The sequence below is a fragment of the Arvicola amphibius genome, chromosome 11, assembly GCF_903992535.2.
Source record: "Arvicola amphibius chromosome 11, mArvAmp1.2, whole genome shotgun sequence".
Lineage (NCBI taxonomy): Eukaryota > Metazoa > Chordata > Mammalia > Rodentia > Cricetidae > Arvicola > Arvicola amphibius.
In genome coordinates, this window is record NC_052057.2 from 19,945,402 (window position 1) to 19,966,874 (window position 21,473).

At 39.8% G+C, this 21,473-nt stretch overlaps 2 protein-coding genes across 3 annotated transcripts in view; one reads left to right on the forward strand and one right to left on the reverse strand.

Moving 5' to 3' along the window:
• P2ry12 (purinergic receptor P2Y12) overlaps window positions 1–16,522 on the forward strand; it is a 40,906-nt gene extending 24,384 nt beyond the window's left edge. The window contains exons 2-3 of one of the 2 annotated variants that reach the window (XM_038347257.1): window positions 12,740–12,903; window positions 14,536–16,522. In XM_038347257.1, coding sequence (XP_038203185.1) covers window positions 14,547–15,590 — 1,044 coding nt within the window. In that variant the 5' untranslated portion in view covers window positions 12,740–12,903; window positions 14,536–14,546 and the 3' untranslated portion in view covers window positions 15,591–16,522. Of the gene's footprint in view, window positions 1–12,680; window positions 12,904–14,535 lie in introns of those variants that run through there. The other variant, XM_042055965.1, reaches the window with a different exon arrangement.
• Window positions 1–21,473, reverse strand: part of Med12l (mediator complex subunit 12L) — a 304,160-nt gene that overhangs the window by 57,563 nt on the left and 225,124 nt on the right. The window contains exons 16-18 of the mRNA XM_038347254.1: window positions 5,886–6,033; window positions 1,128–1,246; window positions 340–483 (exon numbers count right to left, since the gene is read on the reverse strand). Coding sequence (XP_038203182.1) covers window positions 340–483; window positions 1,128–1,246; window positions 5,886–6,033 — 411 coding nt within the window. The remainder of the gene's footprint in view (window positions 1–339; window positions 484–1,127; window positions 1,247–5,885; window positions 6,034–21,473) is intronic.

Consider the following 21,473-nt stretch of genomic DNA (forward strand, 5'->3'; position numbering starts at 1 on the left):
ACATGGTGTCTCATAAGCATGTTAACTCCACTTCCAAGGGATCCAGTGACCTCCTTTGAACTCCATAGGCACCAGAACACACACTGTGCACATATGCATGCAAGCAAGTTACCCATTCACATAAAATAAAATAAATCTAAAAAAATAAACTTAAGCCAGGTCACAAGCTGACTCAGGTACCCAGACCCTGAGTAGTAGGGTCACTTCAGATGGAGGCTTCAGAACAGCTGAACAATAGAGCGATTTTTATATCAATAAATAGAAAATTTAAAGAAACATGCTCTTTGTTGTTTGGAAGATTTGCTTTCCTAAATATGAGAAAGACAGTCTATTTGACACCTGTATTGCAAAGTCAATTAGTCCATTGATGTTGAGCGCCGGCTCCATGAGATCAAAGATGAGCTGGATATGGTGAGCCAGAGGCAGGTGATAGGATGTTCCAGACGCAAAGCTTGTGATTTGCTCCAGCACGTTGTTAGAGATCTGCTCAGACAAAAAGCAAGGAACGTCACACTCCCACCGTCGGCATGATGCTTCAGGTAGATAAATTAGCTTGAATTTTAAACTAACAAAAACGAATTCATGGGATTCTACTTAGAAATTAGAATGTGTTTACACAGAAATCAAAACACTTACAAATCAGCATTCCAGTCATCGTAATTTAAAAAAGTAAAATGAATTGCAATATAATCACATACTAGTGACCCCAAAGGAGAAGCACCCAGAAGTGTTAATCCCCAGATACCAGGAAGTGTTAACTGAAGAACAATATAGATCCTTCTCACTTTCACAATGCTTTAATTAAGTCATCATCATTATCAGTGATGATATTGGGTCAGCATGCCATAAAAGTAAGTACATTAGCAATTATTTTATTATTATTATATAATTACTATTACAATTATAATTATTATTTTTGCATATTGCTGATTATTGTGAAGAGAAAAATATTTACAGAATAGAAACACATGTTGAAGGAGGCAACCTGAGACTGAAACATGAAGCTGGAGAGGCTTCCAGGTCTATAAGGAGCATTTATAAAAATCAAGGCTCAAAGTACACTGCTCAAGATTCTTAAGGAAGGAGAAATATTCAAAACGGGTGACAAAAGAGCCTGGAATGGCTACCTGAGATGTCACTTGATGCTGATCAAAGTACGAGAGGAGCTGGAGTTTCGTGAACACGGTTTCCGGGGTGGGAAAAACTTCCTGCTTGTTCTTCCTGGCTTTCTGTCCTTCATCCCCAGCTAATAAACATAAGAGGCGTTACTTTCCACTTAAATGAAACTCTCTGTGTTTTTCAAGAGAAATTTTTTTTTGATGTGTGTGTGCGTGTTCACACGTGTACGGAGACCAGAGGACGATGTCTAAAGTTACCCCTCAGGCGATATCATCATCTTATTTTATCTAGTGACCAGGTATCTCACTGACTGAAACTCACCAAGTAGGCTAAACTGGAACAGAAGAGGTCTGCCCATATCCAGTCATCCCACCACCACACACACACCTAGCAATGGGTAGAGACGAGGCTCCATCATGCCCAGCCATGTTTCGGTGTGTCCTGGCACTTTACTGAGTTACCTTCTTGTCCCCGGTTCTTTATGGCACTTTTTAACTGAAGTAGAGAATATATAGAAGACAGCATATACACTCTCCACTTTTTACATGAGTGAGATCTAAATTGTGAGATAACATCTCAGAAGCCCACCTATTCCACTTTAAATCACCTCTCCTTCCAACCGGGGGACAAAGATTTGGAGATCTTCCATCTTGAGGAGGTGGAAATTTTCACTCAGCATTATGCTTTCGGATTGGTTCATTGTGGAGGTAATTTCAATTTGTTCTAAAATTTAATAATCCTCCCATACATTATTCCAATATATGACTATAGGCCATTATATCTCAATTCTAATGAATAATGACTAGATTCTAGGTACCATAAAGTGCCTTTATGAACATTAATCATTAATTGACTTTAAAAATACAATACCAACAATAAATGACCATGGATGGGAGAGCACCAGGCCCACTATGATTAAACAGGTCACATTTTAGGCTTTAAAAATTACCTATTATTTATTTAATATATGTTTATATGCAGTCACCATGGAACATGAGGGGAGGACAGATGAAAACATGTAGGAACTACTTCTCCAGAAATTAAATTCAGGTCCTGAGACTTGGTGGAAAGTTCTTTTGTCCACTGAGCCATTTGACTGGCTCTTAGACTCACCTCAGCTATTTTTCTAGATAAATTAAATATGTGTGCATATTTATTTATAAAGAAATATACACAGCTTTGCTTATTTGGGAGAAACTCTTGTTTTCTTCACAGCGAAGAACAAAATACAAAACTACAATGTGGTATCTAGAAACAGGATTGTATCTATGTATTACAAAGATGAATCTGAAGGCAAAGAGTAATGGCTGGGCTGTGGGATATCTACCAGCACTGTGTGCTACCTGGTCAGCAGCAACTCAGAAGGAGCTCTGTGACCCACTCTCCTCTGGGGAGATCAGTTCGGACAGCACATGTCTTTTATGTCTCTACTGAAGGTGTAAGAAGACAGCAACATTCCGGGTTACTCCATACTACTTTGCTCATGTCAAATGTGATGCTTGACAAAATGACATCAGAAGTGACTTCACTTTGAACAGTAAGCCAAACAGAAACACAAACCAAGTCATCATGGTTCCATTTGATACAACAGATAATGATACCAGAATAAATAAATTAGTAAGATGTGCTGGCATTGGGCAGGGGAGATAGCTCGGTTAAGGCTCTGAGTGCAGATGCCAGTGTTTAAAAACAAGTCTAGAAGTGGGGATACCTGCGTATAACCACAGCACTGGGAGGTAGAGCTAGGAGAGCTAGTACAAACTAGTTGCTGAGTTACAAGCCAGCAAAAGACCATGTCTTACACAAGCAAACAGTGGAGGGAGCTGGAAGAGTGATACTTGAAGCTGTTTTCTGACCTTCATAGGTACACGCACGCACACACACACACACACACACACACACACACACACACACACACACGACCATAAAAGAAGTGTCGGTAAAACATGTTAAAATTCCACTTCTGTCAAATGACACCAAATATGATACATAGGAGAACTAGCAAATTCATTAAACTTCCCTCCATTTCAGTATCTAGTCTCATCAGCACACGTTAAAGCACAGGATGAGGCCTTCTCCATAGCTGTTCTTAGATGGTGTCATAACCATGCTTGAGAGATCCGAGTTCTAATCAGGTTTTCAATTCCCTCACATCATTCAAAACTGAAAAGGTTGGACGTATTGTCCTGTGTGCAAAACGCTTACAATCATGAAGTCTTCCTAAGACCAAAACAAACACAAAAGACTTGAGGAAGTAGGTCTTGCTACAAACCCTCAAGTGCATTTTTTTTCTCATTTTCTCCATTACTGACACAAGCAATGCCATACGAGCTCAACTGAAAAGATATAATTGAGTCTTGCAATTAAGAAAGCATCTAGCAGTGGCTCTAAATGAACGATTACAATGTCATTTGCACAAGTACCAATACACTCTTCATATAAAGGTTTTCGTACCTATTTTCTTGTTTTCATGACATACATTATTCCTCTTCGACTCCTTAAATTTTACAGTAAATTTTTAAGCCTTAAAATTCTGAAAGTGCTGCCCTTTTTGGTAAACTGGACATGAAGCCTGAGTGGTTAACTGCAACGCTGTTTAAACTTTAAGTTAGGGGGAGCAGAGGTAGCTAAATTGGGAAACTGCTCATGTGGCAGGCTCCCAGGCATGGTTCAGTCCCTAGCCCCACACACAGAGCGCAAAGTGATGTTAGCCTCTAATCCTAGCACATGAGAGACAGAAGCAAGAGGAACAGAAGTAGGGTAATCCCTCAAATTCCAGTCTGCCTGGAAAATAGAAGACCCTATCTGAAAGGGACCAATCATAACAATAAAAGACTTCATGTTAGAAACCCTGAGGGAAAACTTGGCTCGTTCCCAAAGTGTCTTCAAGTGCTCCTCAAAAATCTAAATTTTGTTTTCCCAACAACAAAATCTTTTTCTTACGAGTCTTCATTCTGCTGAGTAAGGTAGGTGTAGGGGTGTGTGTGTACAAATTTCCATTAGCCCCAAGTACAGCTGGCTAACTTCTGGTGTATAAACAAAGTCTTAACTAATAACTTAAAATGAATACTGCTTATTAGATGGCAGGGCACTATATCTGAAATTAATACCATTATAATAGAAGGAAAAAAGAACCTCTGGAGATGCCACTTTGAAATGCTGAATAGGAAATGTCTTTTTTTAAAGTCCATATGCAAGTAATGTCTACTTAAGGGTTTGGTACTAAGAACAGACAACGGTCTGGCATTAAAACAATACTATGAAGGAAGGAAGTAGGCTCAGCAGAAAAGACACCACACGGTTTCCTTCCCCTTCCAACTGCCTTTGGTCTTTTTTTATCCAGAAATTTCAGAGATCTGCAAAGGCCCTCTATGCTAACGGGACAAGTTAAGCATGACTGTACCTCCTGCGGGCATCAGCCCCCCCTACCCCCATTCTATATCAAAAGCTGCTCTGAATGTTCTTTGCTAGCTCGCTACAAACCTTCTAAATTCAATCTTCTGGCGCAATTCATTTCCTCTTTTCTCTGAGAGGGAGAACACAGCACAACTGATAAATGGTTTTCTTAGACAGAACAGTCTCTTGTCCAAGCTCACGAGAAGCCAACAAAACACAATTTAATTTCCCTTTCTCGGCTCTTGGTCATTTCTCATAATGCTGGTGTGTTTGCGGGCCCTGAACTGGCACGGGAAGGGAGGCAGGGCATGGAATGGAGATCACACATGAGGATCCCTGTGTTTGCATAGCCTCAGACTCTGTCCCTTGGACACTGGGGACCCAGAAAACAGGCACAAACACACACGGGTAGGCCTGCTGTGCTCAGGCAAGTGCACCGTGCTGATGACAGGAAAAAAAAAATCTATTTCAAGTATCTCAACTTTTAGGAAAAGTCTAGCATACATAAGCAGGCCCTAGTAGTTTATCCTGTTAAAAATCTCAAAACCAGAAAGGGTTCCCAGAGGTTTCATCTCAAGAAGGAAAACCTCCACTAGAAAAGTGAGTTCTCGACACAGGGGAAATGCAACCCTTTCCTCTTTTATAGGACTGATGTGTCACAGAGGGAAAGACCAGCGGTGGCGCTAAGGTATGAAGTGGTGCCATGTTCTAAACCGTGACTGTAAAACGATGTAAACCTCGCAACGAGTCATGGGGCAAATATGAAGTAGATAACTGCACGACTCCAATTATGCAAGGCGATGCTACAATACGGGGGGGGGCAAAGCTCAGGAAATGAAAAGCATGTGAAAAGAACAGGGAGGGAAAATTCAAAGTCAAAAAGGCACTACCACTGAAGATCTCATGCCTCTGTCCACATGGAGTTATTTGGTGACAGACTTAGCCATGACTACTATCGCCACTCTCTTGCCGAGTAACACGAAATCATTAACTGGACCATGAGTTGCATCTAATGTGAAACAGCCAACCACAAGCTCGTAAAAACGATGCAAAGAGGAAGTAAGTTGACTGTTTGTCGGCAGAGGCTTTCATCTCATTATTCAGTACATCATCCACAGTGACAACTACAGAAAACACGGTACACATATGGAACTTGTTCTGTCTACCTACACGAGGTGCCTGGTTAACACAAAGGTCGCTAGCAATGAACACAAGACATTAAAATGCAAATGTGCCTACTCATATTTCAGTGTGACAGTCATTCAAGAGAGGAACCGCTGGTGACAGTGACGTGGGCCACTCTGATAAAGCCTGCGAGGACAGGGAACACAAACAAAGGCAGCAGGAGCCAGGGCACTGGGGCTCCTTACCCCCTGATTCCGTGGTGCTCTTCTTGTTTAGGATTCTCAGGATATCTTTGGTAATCTTCTTCAGCTGATGCCTGGCTTCGTCACGCTCTTTCCCGACTCCATAGAGAAGGATTGTGCGCTGGTTACATTCATGACTTGAAGACTCATCCTGAAAGACAGCAAACGCCTCTGAAGCCAGTTCGCAGGGCTGGGGGTACATGTCATACTCCTGAAACACACTAGTCACGGCCTCTCCGTGCATGTTTGCGGGGGCGGCATCTGCCTGCTCTGCAACTCACCTCAACCTCCACCGGCAACACCCCTGTTTTTCCAGTTTGGAACATGCTAAAGCAAAAAAAAAAAAAACAAAACAAAACAATAAAGTACCAGCTGGCCTGAAGCATTTGATGTGGGCGTACCCTGCAGAGTAAGTTCTGGCTATTGAAAGATTTTTTTCATTGTCTAAATATTAACATGGCATAGAATGATGATACTATTTCCTTAGTGAGCTTGGTCTCAGATGTACAGCAATGGAGTGTGTTTTATATTTAGGGGGAAAAAACTACCTTCAGAAAAGGGTACTACACTTACTTCAACATGACTGTGTAAGATATATTAATATTTATTTCCAGATGACAAAAAAGGAAAGAATAAGAATCACCATGTATAAGCTAAGTCGCTAGAAACACATAGTCTGAGATGCTCATTATTGCTCTTTCATTTTTGACCCCAGACTCCTAAAATGATCATGGCAAATCCAAGCGCGACTTTTTCCCTTGTGAGAAAATAAATTACTGAGTCACTGAGTAATGAATGTAAGTCTAGCATTGAGCTGAATTTACCCTTAGCCAAATGTAACAGGCTAACTCAGGTTAGGACTGGCTTAAATTTTTCAATGTTAATTTCTCCTTGACATCTTTTGTTTTCCACTTTCTGAACAAAGTTATTTACTTCTCAGCTGGACCTTTCACTATATCTCCCCTCTGTTACTCTTTGTACAGCACCGTCCATGCGAAGGCCTCCCCTTCCTTGCCTCTTATCCTAAAGAACTCCTCCTAGGGGAAACAAATTGCATGTTTATCATTGGCAACAGCCAAACACTTCAGAAGTGAGGACTTGCAGTATTGCCCATAGGATTCTGTGTGTTCCCTGCATACAGAACAAACACCGTGCTTCCGACGCTGGTGGGCAACTGCCATGTTCACTCTGCAGTTCGGGCTACAATTCAATTACACGGTGCTAGAAATAAGACGCATTTGCATTTCCTGTTGACTTCTTGTTCTATATCCCTCTGCTAACTCTTAATGTTCCAAAGGGTCCAAATAGACCTAAAGAGGTCCAGACAGGGATGGTGAGAGATCAAAGGGCCACATACTAGTAATAACTCAGGACAGCTTCAGCCCCACAGTGTACCATGCTTAGGGCTGAGAGAGCTTGGAATGTATCCTAGTCACGACAGTAAACAACTCCGTAATCCTGTGTAAAAAAAACCTACTTCCTAGTCTCAGAGTCTTCTTCTGAAAAACAGAATAATGCCTATAAGTGACTGTGAGAATAACCAAGACATGCAATGTCCTAGAACACTGTGTGTGTGTGTGTGTGTGTGTGTGTGTGTGTGTATGGTGCTCACGGGTCACATTCTAGAATCCCACTCCTCTGCACACACCAAGAGTCCACAAGGTACTGCATTAATCAACATTTCGCATGGACCTGCTTAAGTCTTCCTGTCACCTAAAAGGCATGCTCTTAATTGCTGACATTTACCTAGAGGGAGAGTGTTAGGACCCCACAAGTGTCCTCAGCACACAGGGACTAGGAAGGGGAAGCAGGGTTCGGGGCATTCAGACATAAATCATTCATTTTCTAGGTTGTTGCTTTTTTTGGCATTAAAGGTTGTCTTCCTGAGTCCCCTGTTATTCTCTTTAGTAAGCACTAAGGTAGCTCTTAATGCTTAGTGAGCACACCAAGCAAAAAGGGAAGTCAGTGGAAAAAGGAACAAACATGAGTGAAGGAAGATTGAAGGGAAGAAAAGAAGACAAAAATCACTGTTTTGTAGGGAACAATTGACTGTTAAAGTGCTAAGAAAGTTGAAGAAGTGAGAAACCAATAGAAAGTTCACGTTTGTGTGGTGAACTGAGTCTCAGTTGTGGAGAAGAGGAACAGAAAGCAGAATCTAGCGAGCACCTGATGGAGAAAAGTGTCAGACAGCAGTGAGTGAGTGTGCATCACGCTATTTCATTGAATCAAATTGAAAAGGTTGTTGGAGATAAAACAAGGAAGTTTCGGTTTGATGTGGGCACTAATGTTGGTCAGAGCTGAGGCGGTGAGGAGAGCATTAAGACCTGAGGAATGTGCAAAACTTCCCCATTCTACTTAGGTAGCTGAGATGGTGGAGCACAGGAGCCAGCCATGAAAATGACGCACATCTGTGCTTCTTTACTTACTAAGATGCTCTAGCCAAGCAAAACCCAGACGTCAGGTCTGGGGACACAATAGGGATCGTTAACCAATGGTCCAACAGGGATCAAATGGAGGCAAAGAGTCAGTTTAGATGTGATGTTTATTTTTTATTTTTTTAATCTTGCTTTGTTTTGTTTTATTAAAAATTGAGTGTACGTCAAAAGGGAAGTTTCTCTAGAGTGGCTGTGAAGTGAGAGGTTGAGGAGCGAGTTGCTATGGAAGGAATGGGGGCAGGGGTGGCCGAGAAGTGATTCAAGTTTACTAGAAGCTGAGTAGGAAAAAATGAGTTAAAAAAGAAAATGTGACGTGCGCAATAAACAGCAAGCTCTTGTTTCAAATGATGACACGAGAAAAGACACCTTCCAAGGGTGGCAGGTTTGTGGGGTAGATTGTTGAGAGGCGGGAGACAATGGGCCACTGTCTAGATCAACAGAGAAGACAAGAACACTGCCAAGCAACCTCAGGCAAAGAAATTTCAGGAAAATAGCACACGGAGTCCAAGACATAAGTTGCCCTGATGGAGAGAGAGGTGATGGAGCCCCTGCAGAGGAGCATACAAGGACATAGGAAGGATTCTACAAGAAGACGTTACTGACGTCCTTAAGTTAGTATCAGGAAAAGAGCAATAACTATTATTGGCTTTCTAACAACAAAGCAGGGACATTTTGAAGTTTCCAGCAGGCTACATGACTTGTTTATGTCTATTTTTTCCTATAAGTAGAAAAATGTACAAAACCTCAAACTGAATTTATCAGGTAAGAAGCAACAGAACCTATGAAAATATACCAAATACTTAACAAAAGTGACAGTCCTTTATCTTAGTATGTGAGCATCCTGACATTGCGTACTTGTAGGTAATGTTAATGATCTAAGACCAGAACTAAAAACTATACTAACAGATATTCCCTAAAGGGTATATTCTTTGGACAGAAAAGAACCAGCTGAGTCCACTACAGAACTCCATCTGTCTTTATTTTAGGATGAGGGCAGAGAACTGAACAGGCCATGTCCCCTGTAAACTGAGTACTCAGAGGAACATCCTCCACATCGGTTACTTCCTCTCCCCGAGCATCACATCATGCAAACAGAAGCCTGGCTGGCTAAGAAACCAGAAGGCTTTCTCTTTAAAACCACAGCATGCTTACCCATCCTAGAAAATATCTTCTCAGACAGACATCCTTAGGAGGAAATAATGGAATCGGCCAAATTAAGGTCTGTTCTCAGCCATCTTCGTTTCTTTAAAATTCACATTAAGAATAATTGTCAAAATGTGTGTGCTCTTAATGTGCATGCCTTACAGTGTGGGATAACCGAAGCTGAGGTCATCAGAACAACGTGCACAGAGTTCATGATACAGGCAAGGACAAGGCTGACAGATACTCAAATTACAAGGCACGGCCTTTTACTTGCTAAATATTCTCAATGCCCAACACTGCATATTTTTTAAAACTATATTTATATAACCTAAATTGCCATGGGAAAAAAACCCAAGCTACTAATAAGAGACATGCTCCAATATAATGTATGAGTTTAATCAAAAATTTATTGATACCAAAATGATAAAAGTCATTAGAATTGAAAGACTCCAAATATCACCAAATATCTAATTATATCTTCATCCTCCTGCCCAAACCTAAATGCACAAGGACCACATGCACGTTAAGGAATGGCCTCCTGGGCACAGAGGAATGCTATATGAATTTAAACAAATTTTAGATGAACAGAAAGTATTACGCTCAATGGATTTGGCAAAATAATTAAACTTTAAAAGAAAAGTTTTGCTCAAATTTCCAAATTATCTTGAATATCAAATATATTAAATTTCATTTGCCAATAATACTATTACAGAGTGTTGGTGATGGTATTGTTTACTGACAGGAGGAGGGAGGAGGGAGGAGGAGAGGAGGAGGAGGAGGAGGAGGAGGAGGAGGAGGAGGAGAAGGAGGAGGAGGAGGAGGAGGATGTGACCAATTGATTATCCTACATGATAACACAGAGGTTTTTTTATTGATTTTATTGAGTTCTACATTTTTTCTCTGCTTCCGTCTCTTCCTCTCCCCTTCCCTTCAACCCTCTCCCATGGTCCTCATGCTCACAATTTACTCAGGAGATCTTGTCTTTTTCTACTTCCCATGTACATTAGATCCATGTATTTCTCTCTCAGGGTCCTCATTGTTGTCTAGGTACTCTGGGATTGTGAATTGTAGGCTGGTTTTCTTTCCTTTATGTCTAAAAGCCACTTATGAGTGAGTAATATGATACTTGTTTTTCTGGGTCTGGGTTACCTCAATTAATATGATGTTTTCTAGCTCCATCCATTTGCCTGCAATTTCAAGATGTTATTATTTTTTTCTGCTGAATAACAACAGAGTTTTAGGATGAGACACTTTCCACCTAAATATTTTAGTAACTTCCAAGGCTAGGTGACCAAAGGGGAAATTGGCAGTTGTCCCCAATGAGAAAATATGAGAAGGTTTAGAGAAAAGTGTTTGTGGTTGTCACTTAAAATCTGAGGAAAGATGAACAGGCTGAGGTCAAAACTCTTTTTAGTCTTCTAATTACTACTGAGAATGTTCCAAGGATTTGAAAATCTATATTCTTCAGTAAGAAAGCATAGCTTAGGAATCATGAGTTGATTTTCTTTTAACCTGGCAGGCTGATTCACTGAAGGCAATCTATAATTCTCCTTCAGGAAACCTGTTTTAACAGAGATCTCAGAAACAGTATAAGTATCTGAGAGTTTAGAATTGGGTATAAAAGCAAGGAGAGTGCTTATGTAACAAAAGGCAGTGTGGTTGTTTGGTTCTCACTGGGCCCTGAAGAGGAAAGAGACCAGAGATGGCATGCGTGAGAGTCTCAGGAGCAAAGCATGCTATGGACCAGACAATGTGGCTTGGGGTGGAGTCTCCAATTAACCTGACTGCTCCACTCAGTTTCCTTCTTTCAAAAACTGATCACAGAATGAGTACAGGCCGATAAAATAAATGTGGGTTAATTATGGCAGTGTAAGAAATCAAACGTGGGCAATTATTATCTTGAAGCATAAAGCTCTTTTTAAAAAGTATTTCAGACACCCAAATCAGCAAGTAAGACCAGTCTAAAAATCAAATAAATACTTCTTTCTGGGTGATGGAAATACTGCAGTTAGGATGTAACTGAATGTTGATGAAGTAAATGAAATTGGTGGCTTGATTTCAAATTTTGGTGGCAATAATAGTCCTGTGTCTATTTAATCCAGTGGTCCTCACACTTTAGTGTGCCTGAGTATCACCTGGAAGGAAGGTTAAATACAAAGGGGGGGTGGTCTCTGGTTCATGAAGACTAGGTAGGTTCCCTAAATGCATATTCTAAAAACAGTGTTCATTCAAGTGATGCTGACCTGCCCCAACACACTCTCAAACCATTAAATCAATTTAGCAAGTATACACACACTCAAAATTCAGAGTTGTAGAATATGTCTTCTTAGTAGAGGCATCTACCGAAGGAATTTTACTGCTAACAGAAAGCCATTTCAGTTGGAAATATGGCACTTGTGCACAATACATGCGCTTTATCTCCAAATGCAGGAGCCAGAAATATTCATATAAATATAAAACAGTAACAAATTTATCTTACAATTTCACTCCAAGTGTATCTTTTGCCTGTTTTATTATAAAATTTAAGGAATTGCATATAATAATGATACAAAGGTGATTTAATTTAATATAGCCATTACCCACAGACTCAATACTAAACAAAAAACAAAACCAAACAAACAAAAAAAACACTGTTCATTATTTAAGTTTTATTCAGAACAACCATGAAGACTGTTCATGCAATCAGCCTGGCAATGGATACAACTGTTTTCTTTCCTAATATAATTTGGGAGTCTAATAATTTATAATGGGATGATGCTGTTTTGCCCACAAAGGAGTTAATCAATCACAGATTTTAAAGTAATGTCATTATGAACCAGGATAAAAGAAGAAGCAGAAGGCTTACCATCCCTAAGGAAGCACACATTTTGAGATAATAGAATTACTTGTTGGACAGTAACACATCACCCACTTTGAGCACACTATGTTTTCAGGTGAACAGCCATCTGAGAAGGCAAGTTTGCAACCTTCCCCCAGGACGAGATTTAGAAGACTTCATCTCAATTCGAATTTATCATTTATTTGCATGGAAAATCCCCCTGAAAAACACTCCACCTTACTGATTCTATTACAGGTTTTAGAAAAAAGAAAGTCACAGTATCTTAAACTAGTTTTAAAAAGATGACTTCTCAGCCACCTTTGCCCCATTATTTCCCAAGAGATAAAAGCAGAAGTCCTAAAGCCAGACAGATTCAGTGTCTGCACAGCCTTGAATGTGCTGTGGAAGGTAATCTCTCACTGGGATGTTCTTCCTTCCCCTCTCCCTTTATTTCTCTCTAGAACACTCAAGACTGCATTGCTGAAAACTCAACAGATTCTCTATCACAGACAACACTGGCAACTAAACTAAGTACTGAGGGAAAACACCAGATGCCGGCCTGCAAGTTCTACTAACTAGTATTACTGGAAATACCCAAAACCTTCAGAACCAACGGGATAACCAGGTAATGTTACATTATCACTTGACAGACTTGTACTTATGCTATGACGTATATGCATGTTTTCCAAGTTTGTTTGTAAGATCGGAAACCTTATATAACAATTAATAAAATGAGAAGCATACAGTTTTTGAATAACATTAAGTTAATAAAAAACTAAGATACTAGTCTTAGTGGCATGGGAGATTAAGTTCTTCAATAAAAATATGCCAAAGCATGGATAAATGTTGATGTTTTGACTGTGAAATGAGAATTAAATATAAAAAAAGGAACAGGATTTCCCAATGTTAAGACATTTGTTAATAATTTACCTACTATGTACAATGAGCCTTCCTAAGGTAGGATTGCCAGAACAATCTAGGAATGGACAAGCAGAAGGTACCAATGAAGGCTAAGAGAGCTGAACTCAGTGGTTCGCTCTCACCTCTGAGGTGTGGTGTAAGAGGTGCTGAGGTTATTCTCCCGGTAATAGTCTTAACTGTATAATTTCCAGTAATTAAAGGATTCCATTGACATTTGGAGGGAATATCTGCTATCTTAATTTGTCATGTTAGAGCTTATATAAGAGTTTTAAAACTGTACTGGAATATGAGGAATTCTGCTAATTGAGAAATCATTTTATTTGTTTGATGGAAACTTGAAAATCTTTCAACTCCATCTTAAATTTCTAGTTAGATGTTATATATAGCATCCAAGTCAACTGGCTGATGAGCCAACACTCTTCCTTAAGCTGTCTATTGTGTGATATCCTAGGAAAGCAGATGAGGACCAATTTCTGCTATTTTATTTTAGCTACCATTAAACATGCCCCAAATCTGACAAAGATGCTCTAGCTGCTTTGAGAATTAACAAGTAATTGTCTCACACACACACACACACAGAGGCTACTTCCGCCTTCTATTATTGTTACTGTTTTAGGAGTCACACTGAATGACAGAAAACATAAACAAACTTCAAACACAATGAACAACTTGAAAATGAGAAATAAATGGGACAAATACTCTGAAGTAAATAATGAGTCTCTGTAAGGCTAACATTTGATTGCATGGCTGACTGCACACAGGCAGAAGCATTTCCTAGTACACAGGAAAAGAATTTTGAATTTCTATTTTCTACAATTTATTACTTATTTTATTGAATAAACTTCCCAACAGTGATTTCATACCAAATTCTTTGATTGGGATTGCATTTATACCTCTAACTCATAATAAGTCACTTCTCCATTTAATTCATCAGTGATACTAAAGTATGAAACCAGGAATGTGGGTACAGGAGAAAAGGGAGCTGTAAGCAGAAAAAAGACTACAGGCTTGAAAGAAAAGCATCACTGCATACTTGTCATTGGGCTTTCCCACATAAATAGAGAAGGGCAGATACCAAGGAAACAAACATTCAACAAAACAAACACAAGGCTCCCATAACATCACACAATGCACTTCATATCGTTTTAATTTGCTAGAGACGGAATATTTGTTTAGATGGAAAATTCAGGAATTCAGTTTTCTCTTAATTCCTACCAACTGCCCCCATTAAGATAAAACTCAAGCTTTAAGCACGGTTATACTTCTGAAAGTTGTGTAGAGAGATAAGAACCAACCCTGTGACTAAGTGTAACCTCCCCCACTCTCTCTACTCTAGGTGCCAGCACAATGGGGATGCCTTCTATGGACACCACCACAGCCAATAGCACCTTCACTCCTGAGAACGGCACCCAGTGCGGCAGAGACTACAAGATAACCCAGGTTCTCTTCCCGCTGCTCTATACCGTCCTGTTTTTTGCCGGACTCATCACAAACAGCTTGGCAATGAGGATTTTCTTTCAGATCCGCAGTAAATCCAACTTCATTATTTTTCTTAAGAACACAGTCATCTCCGACCTTCTCATGATTCTAACTTTTCCATTCAAAATTCTTAGTGACGCCAAACTGGGAGCCGGGCCTCTGAGAACCTTGGTGTGCCAAGTTACCTCAGTCACATTTTATTTTACAATGTATATCAGTATATCATTCCTTGGTTTGATAACCATTGACCGCTACCTGAAGACCACCAGGCCATTCAAAACCTCCAACTCCAGCAGTCTCTTGGGTGCAAAGATTCTTTCTGTTGTCATCTGGGTCTTTATGTTCTTACTCTCATTGCCTAACATGATTCTCACAAACAGGCGGCCAAGAGATAAGAACATCAAGAAGTGTTCCTTCTTAAAGTCAGAGTTTGGTCTGGTCTGGCATGAAATTGTCAATTACATCTGTCAAGTCATTTTCTGGATTAATTTCTTAATTGTCATTGTTTGCTATAGTCTCATTACAAAAGAACTCTACAGGTCCTATGTAAGAACAAGAGGTGTAGGCAAAGCTCCCAAGAAAAGAGTGAATGTCAGAGTTTTTATCATCATTGCTGTGTTCTTCATTTGTTTTGTGCCCTTCCACTTTGCACGGATTCCGTACACCTTGAGCCAAACCCGGGCTGTCTTTGACTGCACTGCTGAAAACACTCTGTTCTACGTGAAGGAGAGCACCTTGTGGCTGACGTCCTTGAATGCCTGCCTTGATCCATTCATCTATTTCTTTCTTTGCAAGTCTTTCAGAAATTCCTTGAAAAGTATGCTGAGGTGCTCTAATGCTATGTCACACTCTGGAGAAAACAAGAAGAAAGGACAGGAAGGTAGTGACCCAAGTGAGGAGACCCCAATGTGAAACATGACCCCAGGGGCTGTTTCAGTCTACAGCATTCAAACTCCTCCAAGGAAATCACCACACAAAACTACTAACATTACCTTAAGGGAAGCTGAACTAATGACTCTTTAAATAAGCAATCAACTAGAGAAATAATTATCTACTTTCGCACACACACACATGTACGTATGAATGTATGTATGTATGTATGTATGTATGTACTTATACATATGTATGCCATCTTAAAATATAAGGGAAAAATCCTAATCTTCAGGAATATAGTAAAATAAACCATATCCTATTGCTACACTGCAAACAAACCCACAAAGAATTAGTGATTTACTTAGTTTCTGCAATATGATCAACAATGAAATGCAACATCCACTGTCATTTTAAAATGCATTACCAATCAGTATAATTTTTGTAATAAGTAAAAATTTATGCTCAACCAGATACATCGAGCACAGTCACTATGGACTTCTCATTTATAGCAACAAAGACAAGAACAACCCATGGACACTTAAACCAAACGAAATGACATTGTGGATGGGGCCTGAATTAATATAAATGCTCATTAAGATGGGAGAGGTTTAAAGATGTATCTTTCCATAAATAACAGACATCGTGAATAAAACCATTAACTTAAGGAACGTAAACTTTCATAACATTCTAATATTAAAAAAAATATATTACTACTTCCTTAACACTAGAGAAAGCAATTTCACTAAGACTCTGAGTGGACTCGGTACAGCGCCATCATTGGCACTTAGCTTTGTTAATCGGCTTTGGAAAGGCCTGCTGCTTGAATGAGAAAATCACTTCTTAGTAAGAAAAGTGAGTAACTGTAAGTACCAGAATGCATCTCACACCTACCAATTAGAAAGCGATTGAACTGTCTGACATTACCTGTTTGTAGTCACGTGTATAATATTAAAGATTACATTTATTCTGTACAGTTTTGTTGGAATTTATTGGTTCAAAAGATTAGCGACAAGGGCTCAACCTTCCTCTCCTAAAATAATCAGCAAATTTGTTTGGGAACTGCAGCCAGCACACCTTTATTCCGTATTATACTTCAGTCTCTTTAGGAAATCTCATCATGACTTCAAGTCCTCACATAATTGCTATTTTTATTTTATTTTTTATTAGAAATCATCACAGAACTGATATATATTTATTGGGTATGGTGTGACACTTCAGTTTATGCATATAAGCAATAATGTCCAAATTGGGGCCATATTTAATAGCTTTAATATAAACAAAATATCTAATGTGTGGAAGTTCAAATCATTTGTCTCAATCATTAATGCTCCTTAGAGGTGATTCTCCAACAGAAGATGGTACAGATTAAGGGCTTCTAAATATCATTAAAGTAAGTGGAAAAGGTATATTATAGACAAGGCTGTTGAGCTTCAATAATGTTTTCCAACATTGTGGTACTAAGCTAAGGACATGTAACTCATAATATGGCAATGACTCCTTTCCCACACCGGCACTGTCACAGTGAGAACCAGACTGGAGATGGAGGCAGAGACTGTGAAAAATGAGCACATGCAGGCAGGGGACACAGCAGAGTGAGAGAGAGAGGGAGAGAGGGAGAGGAGAGGGAGAGGAAGTGAGATGAGGGTAGAGGGAGGAGAGGATAGGAGAGAGAGGAAGAGAGGAGAGGAGAGGAGAGGAGAGGAGAGGATGAAGGAGAGTGAGGGAGTAGAGGAGAGGGGGAGAAGGGAGGGAGGAGGAGAGAGAGAGGATGAGCGAGATGATAGAGAGAGAGTAGATAGAGAGTGAGAGTGAGAGGAGAGAGAGCAAACAGAGAGCGTAGAGGAGAGACGCTTAAGCAGTCCTGGATCCCCCACTGTGACAGACCGCAGAATGACACCGCTCTTGTCATTCGTGTTTCTGCCCAACGATGCTCAGTCTCCCATTAGAATACGCCTTTTCTTTCTTTCTGGTTTTATAAGAGCACCAACCAATGTGCGGGAGTCAGAGGAGACTCTTGCAGTCAACCCTCTCCATCCAACTTTATTGTGCGTGCGAGACAAATGAAGGGCACCAGCACCCCCTAAACTGTCCAAGGGTAGAACAGGGAGTGTACGAAAGCTCTTCCTCAGGGCCTCACGAGTTCAGTGTGAACATGAAAAGGACTGTGGGGGAACAGACTACCTGAACAATCCTTTTGTGCCTAGCCGAACTCACTGGGCTATTTTTCTACAAAAGACAGACAAATAATGCTGTTAGGATTATGACATTTTAACAATAATAAATAAAAAACAAAACCTGCAGGATATTTGAAATTACCTATGTTTTAGAGTCATGAAATTTTAGATTAAGCCCTAAATCACACTGCTGGGTCTCTTTACTGAAAGGCGGTAGGCACACGTCCTCCTACATCAGTGAACCCATTTAAGAGAGTCTGAGAGACAGGTGTGGCTTATGCCTAGAACCACAACTCCAGTAGGTAAAACAGGATCATTTCAAGTTCAAGAACAGTCTGGTTTACATAGCCAGTTGCAGGTCAGCCAGGGATAGAAAGAAAGACCTTGTCTCAAAGTAGAATGAACTCCCCAACGTCAGCAGTCTAAAATGTCAGTATTATCAAATGTCTGTCGACACAGACCATGCCACCACCTCCAGCTGCAAATACTTTGACATATGTAAACATCATATGAAACCAGATTTGGTAAACGTGACTAGTTGAAAAGATGAGCCCATGCAATGCAGTCCTGTCCCATAGTTCAGTGGCTGAGTAGGCCTGAGGATGCTAGTGGCTGGAGTTTTTCTCAGAGATTTCTCTCAGAAAGCATTTGAAGCAGGCCTTCCAAACCACAGGTCTGGCTTACAAATCAAAGCTTGCCACCTGTTTATGACACTCAAGGCAATTTCACTAAGATCAGGAACAAAACAAGGCTGTCCACTCTCTCAATATCCATTCAATATAGTACTCTAAGTTCTATCTAGACAACTACAGGAGATCAAGGGATACAAATAAAAAAGGAAGAAGTCAAACTTTGGCTTTTTGCAGATGATATGATAGCGTGCATAAGTGACCCCCCCCCCCAAATTCTACCTGGGAGCTCCTACAGCTGATAAACACCTTCAGTGATACAGCAGGATACAAATTAACTTAAAATAAAGTAGCTCTCTTACATACAAATGATAAACAGGCTGAGAAATAAATCAGGAAAGACACTCTTTATAAGAGTCACAAATAATATAAAAAATAATATAAAATCTTAGAATAACTCTAACCAAACAAGTAAAAGACATGTATAACAAGAACATTAAGTCTTTGAATAAAGAAATGGGAGACAATACCAGAAGGATCTAAATTGATGCTTCTATGTTTATGTGGCAACTGAGCCATCTCCTATGATGAATCTGAGTTTTAAAACATATGCTTTCTTTTATGATAGAAAACCTTGTAACTCAATAGTAAGCATTTCAAGTAATACTGAGGGTGCACTGCCTGTTTCTAGTTATCTGAAGAGAATCTAATGCTGCTTCTCATTTCCCAAAAGTTCAGGACACCTGCTTGTAAACTACAGATTGTTTAACTAATTATCACTTTCAGTTGTGCTAATAGGGAAAGTTTAAAATTATTTCACACAATCTAAGGAAAGCACCTGAGTATGTTTCAGATGAACTGAGAAGTCTCTTCTAGGAATACAGGCGTTTCCACTTCAACTTTCATACCAAATGACAGCAAACACTTCAACTTTTCAAAACTTACATGATACATGCTAGTTACCCCAACAGATAGGCTTTCACTTTGAACCGTGACCCAGCTGAGAAATGCCCAAAGACTAAAAAAGGAAGTAATGGCAGACGATTCCCATTACACACCAAATTGCCCCAGCTCCTTCCTGACCATACGCATCAGACAATTGACATTTCCCACCTTAAACCTGAGATTGCAGCAGAAAGAACTAAAAGTCTGTTCAAGTTCAAGGATTGGCCGATTTCCTTTATTAGTCAGTGACTCTTGGCACAAAGACTACACAAAATGGGGTAAAACCCTCCAGATTCACCCTGCTGGTTTCTCAGTGTCCGGCAGGGGGCATAAGGCAGGTTCTAAGCTCAAACCCTAGGGTTAGTGGTAGGTTTACAGTAGTCCCTATTAATGTAATTTTGGGGAACTGCTTAGTTTCTGCATTTTCGTTTTTCATCTCTAAAATGGGGCTAAGAGCTATAGATATTGTAAGGACTGTCATAATCATCTTCAATAGTATGGTTATTTTGATTTTATTAGTTTTGACTGTTTCCTTAGAGCACACTAGAATTTTAATCTTTAGTTTATTCCCACTTGGCAGGCTCCTAAATTATGAGACTATTCATTGCATGTTTTTTTTGTTCTTCCTTTCTGGTTTCCATGAACTAAGCCCACAGGATTCCAATCTTCTTTTTAGTTGACTTAACAAGCTTACAAAATATCTCCCGCGACAGGCATCATTCTAAGTATGTGACAGATATGCCTTCATTTTTCCCCCTAACTTTATAAAGAAGATGCTGTTGTCTATTTACATCATAAAGAGAAGGCAAGCATTTCAGAGCGAGGGTAAATAGCTTCCCAAAGGATCAGAAAAGTAGCAGGTGGACAAAGACTTGGACCTAAGCCGTCTAGATTTGAGACGGTGCTCCCACACTGCTCCAGGGAGCAGCTGTCAGATGCAGCCTTCAAAAGGGAAAACCTTCTCCAACAAATTTTAGCATTGCTAGGAGGATCAGCTAATATACTGACTGACCAAGGAAAGCACTTTGAAACTCTCATTGAAAAAGAACCAATGTGAGGGCCAAGAAGATGGCTCAGCTAGTGAAGACCATCCATGACAATACAGAGTTCCATACACGGGACCCACATGTTGAAAAGAGAGAAGTGACTCTCTGAAGGAACAACACACACACACACACACACACACACACACACACATGCAAACACACACACAATAAATATGTATTCACAAACAAAAGAATGTACCTTTGTGACCCTAGAAATGGACACTGCTGGTCAGTTCCTCTTTTCAAAGTTTCCCACATTTGGCATTTTGAAATTTGACCAAAATAGGATTTCCAGTTCTCATATTATGAAATTATCCTGTACAGAATTTCCCGTGTTTCAAGTGAACCCTTCCAGACCTTCATTTTTATATAGGATTGTAGCCTATAGAGAAATTAAAAATTAGTTATGTAGGCTAAAAAAAATTATAGCTTAAAACTTATTTTGCTAGGCTTTTATCTTCAAGTTATGGTCCATTACATCAGAGAAATCCTAACATATTTCAGTCAAACAGATATCTTTTTAAAGTGTGCCACCCATCCTGTAGACTAAACAGAGTTCCCAACAATCACAGAAACATTCTGTTTCAAAATGATCAAGTATCTATGTATTCAGGAGCCTAAACCCAGTCAAGTAGAATTTTCTAGTCAATCAAACCCTGAAGACAGTTCAACTCTACAGTAAACGTGTAGCAAGAAACATGAAGTGAAACTTGCCATAGATAGCCAGACATCCTCCTAAAATCACCTAATTTCCTCTTGCCCTTCATCTGTCTGGCAGGGAAGCACACCACCATACACAGTAACTTTCTCTACACTTCATGCGATTCAAAGGAAACACTAGACAAATCTTGGCCCAGCACTGATTCACAAAATTCTTCAAGTCTCAAGAATGCAGGTGGTTCCCTAAAATGGCTTTCTAAAAGTAGCAGACAGAATCGTCACTCAAACTGGCAATTCAGGAAATCAAAGAAATGAGTGACTGACATTCTCATTTTTTTTTCTAACACGCTCCGCGCTAGGCCACCCAGCCACCTCCCCAAAACTCCTATGAAGTTGTTGATGTCTTCACAATTGTTACATGTGGAAATGAGACACACAGATCTTAAAACATTTGTTTAGACCGAATAC